We start from the raw sequence: 4410 nt of genomic DNA on the forward strand, positions 1-4410 counted from the left end.
GGGGGGGGGGGGGGGGGGGGGGGGGGGGGGGGGGGGGGGGGGGGGGGGGGGGGGGGGGGGGGGGGGGGGGGGGGGGGGGGAGCGGGAGATCCCCGTGGCCTGAATGGAAAGGGAGGACCAGTCACCGAGCCGGAAGCGCGCACACGCGCGAGCAAGGAGGTAACTGTGAGGCGGAGCAGAGGAACGGAGGGGCGGAGAGACGGGCGAGGAAGACAAGCGAGACGACAGAGAAGAAGCGGGCCAGGAGGGTGGCGGGGGGGGAGGCGAGGGCAGGCTAGGGGCCGGAGCAATCTCTGACTTCGGGCGCGATCTGCCCCCGCGCGGCCCCAGAAAAAAAGAGCCCAGCACTCACCTGCCATCTGGGCCACCGCCCCCTTCCATGGCCCCCGCGCCCCCTGGTGGTGGCAAGAGACATTTATCGGATCTCGAGGGGGGGGGGGGAGGGGCAGAAGAGGAGAGGTTCTGGCACGGGCGCCGGCAGCTGCCCCGGCCCCCGCCGCCGGGGATCCGCTCCTTGGGGCCCGGGTCCCCACGGCGTCATTAATCGAGGATGGTCCACGCGTTGAAGCCGCGCGAGGAAGTGCCGCCGCAAGTACCAATGGATATGCCGATCCTGGCCCAACCTCCCTCCAAGTCGAGCCTTGTTCGGGGGAAGCGCTTCGGTGGCGAGAGCGAGGTGGAGGGGGGGGGGGGAGGGCCAACCTCGGCGCGGAGATCCGCAGGCAACCCGGCAGAAGCTCACCGACGACAGAACCGGCTGGAGAACAGACACAGGGGAGGGGGGGGGGGGGAGGGAACGGGACACTATTTTCGGGTATATTACCTCCTCAAGGGGGGGGGAGGGCCGTGCACCAGAGGGCGGGAGGCTGGGGAGAAACAAGGACAGACAAGCTCAGACGCGGATGGCGTGCGCGCAAGAGGAGGGAGGGATCGCTCTGAGGCACGGGAAGTGCACGCTGGCCTCCTTTTGAAAGGAGGGTGACAGAGATGAGGGAAGGGAGGGGGGAAGGTAGATATGTATGCGCGCATGCGAGCGAACGAACGAGTGCGCGCGCGGCGGCGGCGGCGGCGGCGGACGGCGGACGGCGGACGGCACAGGTGTCACCCGGACATGTCGGCCATCTCGGAGTCGGAGCTGGAATCGGTGACGCCGAAGGAGGCAGCGCCACCAGCGGCCGGGGCGGCCTCCGCCTCGAGGGGCGAGCCGGCAGCCGACTCCGAGGCGTCGACATCCATGGTGGCAGCCTCCGGGGCCGCCATCGAGGGGGAGTTCCCCTCGGCCTCGTCATTGAGCAGGGCGCGCACGCCCTTCAGCCGGTGCGACCGGGGCGGGGTGCTCGGCACCGAGGCGGGACCACCACCGCCGACCATGACGGCGGTGTCCGGCGACTGGCCGGCCGAGGAGGGGGAGGTCGACACCGACACCGACACCGACACCGGGGTCATCAGCGGACCATTGCCGGTGGATGCGACAGCCGAACCGGCCGGCCCGGCGCCCTTCTGCTGCGAGGAGGCGACCGCGGCCGCGGCCGCCGCCGAGTTCAGCAGACTCTGCAGCACGGCCGCCGTGGATGCATCAATGTCGGTGGTGCCAGTGGGCGAGGCCAGACCCAGGGCGGCCTCCACCGCGGGACCGAGGTCCTCGTCGGTCGGCGATCCGCCGGCGGCCTCGCCGCCGCCGCCGGTCGCCGAGCCGGAGCATGCGGAATGCGCCTGCGACTGGTGCCCGCCATGCCCATGGTGGGCAGACCCGCTCGAGTCGCAAGTGGGCCCGGCATCGGCGGACCCAGCGCCGGTCGTCAGCAAGACCGGCCCCGGGTGCCCGCCCGGCACCCAGCGGTTGATGTTGGTCAGGAAGCCCGACGCCCGGGTGATGTTCTGCTCGAACACCTGGGCGATGGATGCCAGCGCACGGGAAATCTCCTGGGCAATGTGCGCCACGATGGTGCCCACGCGGATGACATACTCCTGCGTCTGGGCCGGACCCTCGAGCGAGAAAGCCGAAGAGAGGGCGGCCTTGATGCGGGGGAAGCGGGGGAGGGCGGGAGGTTAGGGCGCTGGATGGGAGGGGCGGCGGGCGTGGGGGAGGCGAGGTGACAGGAGGGGAAGCGGGAGCGGGAGCGGGAGCGGGAACGGGAGCGGGAACGGGAACGGGAGCGGGAGCGGGAGCGGGAGCGGGGCGAAGAGGAGAGCCGAGCCGAGGGGCGTACCCATTTTCCGGGAATCGACATGATCATCTGGCGGACAGCGTTTTGCGAAACAATCGGCAGGGCGCTGGCGGACTTGGACACGAGCTCGACCACCGTGCGGAGGGTTCTACACACCGAGCGGAAGGGCGGGAGAAAGCGGGGGAGGGGGCATATTTTTTTTGAGATGCAAACGGCGTGTCAATAAGGCAAAGCAAAGACCACACACGCCACCGCGAGGGGGGAGGAGAAAAGGGCGGCAGGAAGATGCACGCACCCGGCAATGTCCGAGCGGATGGACTGGATCCGAGCAAAGAGAGTCGAGTAGATGGTGGAGATCTGGACTTGAAGATATTGCCGGGCCTGAAGGAGTTGCTGCTGGCGCTCCTCCGGTGACAGGAGCTGGCGCTCGTGGAACTGGAGGCTGGCGTGGAACTGCGACGCGTAATTGGTGACAATCGTGCGCGCCACTTCCAGCTGCTCCAGCAGCCAAGTGGAGTTCTGGTGGACGTGGTTCTGGGCGATTTGCATGTAATTGAGAGCCTCCCGGAAGATGGCAATCACATCGAAGCCCTTCTGGCGCATGCGCTCCCAGTGTTGGAAGGCCGCATTGTGCAGGGACATGGCCTCGGTTTCGCCGGCCGAGGTGTCGGCATTTTGCTGCGACTGGGCGCCCGACCCGCCGGGCGCATCGGTCGATTGAGTGGGCGTCCGGGTGCCGGAGCTGTTGGCGGCCGGGAAGTCCGCGCCCTCGATGGATGCGGCGGCGGCCGCCTCGACCAGCGACTGGAGGGGTTTGTAGAGGGATTCGCCAATCTGCCATGGAAGCAAGATGGCCGAGGAGGAGGGGGAGGGCGGGGGAAGGGGGGGGGGGGGGACACCGGCGCCAAGGCCGAGTTAGCATGTTGAGATGGCAGCAAACCGGGGGAGATGGGCAAGCAGACGGCGCCCACCGAGGGGGAGGGGGGGCGGGGGCGGGGGCGGGGGAGAGGACGGTGTACCTTCATCAGGGACGAGGAAGACTTGCCGGTCTCATACAGGGTGGAGAGGGTGTTGACGGCCTTGGACACGAAGCTGGCCGAGGGATCGACCGCAGTGGCGCCGGCCGAAGCCGCGTCAGCTGTGGGGGTCGACGACGACCCGGTGCCCTGGTTAAGTGGCGTATGGGAATCGGCGTCCATCACAAAGAGGTGGGAGGGAGGAGTGACAGGAGGGGCGCGGCGGGAGGAGCGAGGCTCTTGGCAGGGGAGGAGGGGGAGGGAGGAGGGAGGGAAAGGCGGGAAGACAAGGAGGGCGACGGTGACAAACGGCGGACTGCCCCCGGCCGCCCGGTCCGGGTCCGAAGATAGGATGCTGAAAAAGGCCCCTTCACAGGCCGCGGGCCGGGGAGAGGGCATGCCGGGGCCCAGCCCGAGAGGGGGGGATGTGCCAAGAAACGATGGAAGCCGGTCGACAGGGGGGGGGGGGCGGCGGGCGGAACAATAATCCTTTCTCTCACGCGCGCCTCTACGCGGGCGTGGACGTTCAAGCGCAGCCCATGCCAGCCGGGGGGTGGGGGTACGTGGAGAGGACTTGCCCCCGGCCCCGGCCCCGGCCCCGGCCTGAGTGGCAACCGAGTGTCGCTTCCCCAGTCCCGGCCCCGCCCCCCTCGTTCCCCTCCCCGGGGGGGGGGGGGGGGGGCGATCGGTGCCGCGGGCCCCACAGTATCACCCCCAAAGCTCGAGGGGGGGGGGGGGGAGGGACACACGCCCCATATGAAAGGGCGAGCGTACCTCGGCCGGTTTGGGACGGAAAGGGCGCCCACGCCGGCGCACTGCCGGGCGCAGCTCGCCCGCCCTCTGGGGCCTTCTTTTGGGACTCCGATTGAACGTGGGGGTTCCCCACGACCGAGCGCCGGCCCCCCCTTCTCTCCTGGGAACGGGGGGGGGGGGGGGGCATGGGAGACGCGCAGGTCACAGCAGGCAATGGTTGCCGGGCTCGTGGCCAGCCGCGAGGGGGGTGTGCCTCAAGCGCCGGTTGGCAGTGTTGAGTGAAAAGCGGTTGGCGTGTTCGCGGTGTCGGGTCGGGGGCGGGGGGGACAACACGCGGGGCCTCCCGGCGCCGGACGTGAGCCAAAAGGCATGCTCACCTGCGAGGACATGTGCGTAGGGGGGTGTGAAACTGCGCCAGGGGTGGGGGCGTGTCCCGGCCTCCACCGCCCTCGCCCGGCATTGTCGGGCAGGTG

The 4410-nt window shown here is 69.8% G+C and overlaps 1 protein-coding gene across 1 annotated transcript; it reads right to left on the reverse strand.

Annotated features, from left to right (window-relative positions):
* Nucleotides 1-792: 792 nt before the first annotated feature.
* H696_00844 (hypothetical protein) lies at nucleotides 793-3494 on the reverse strand. The gene is made up of 4 exons (XM_009494729.1): nucleotides 3188-3494; nucleotides 2464-3002; nucleotides 2211-2316; nucleotides 793-2016 (listed from the first exon to the last, which is right to left on the reverse strand). Exons 1-4 carry the CDS (start codon nucleotides 3365-3367, stop codon nucleotides 1102-1104), a joined length of 1740 nt encoding a protein of 579 aa, XP_009493004.1. The 5' UTR covers nucleotides 3368-3494; the 3' UTR covers nucleotides 793-1101.
* Nucleotides 3495-4410: the final 916 nt, after the last annotated feature.

The sequence above is a fragment of the Fonticula alba genome, assembly GCF_000388065.1.
Source record: "Fonticula alba strain ATCC 38817 unplaced genomic scaffold supercont2.1, whole genome shotgun sequence".
Classification (NCBI taxonomy): domain Eukaryota; order Rotosphaerida; family Fonticulaceae; genus Fonticula; species Fonticula alba.

Excerpts from the sequence above, each read along its gene's own strand:
- H696_00844 (XM_009494729.1), bottom strand. The coding sequence starts at position 3,367 with ATGGACGCCGATTCCCATACGCCACTTAACCAGGGCACCGGGTCGTCG. Across the intron at positions 3,003-3,187 it reads CTTCCTCGTCCCTGATGAAG|ATTGGCGAATCCCTCTACAA; the intron begins GTACACCGTCCT and ends CTTCCATGGCAG. Across the intron at positions 2,317-2,463 it reads ATCCGCTCGGACATTGCCGG|AACCCTCCGCACGGTGGTCG; the intron begins GTGCGTGCATCT and ends CTCGGTGTGTAG.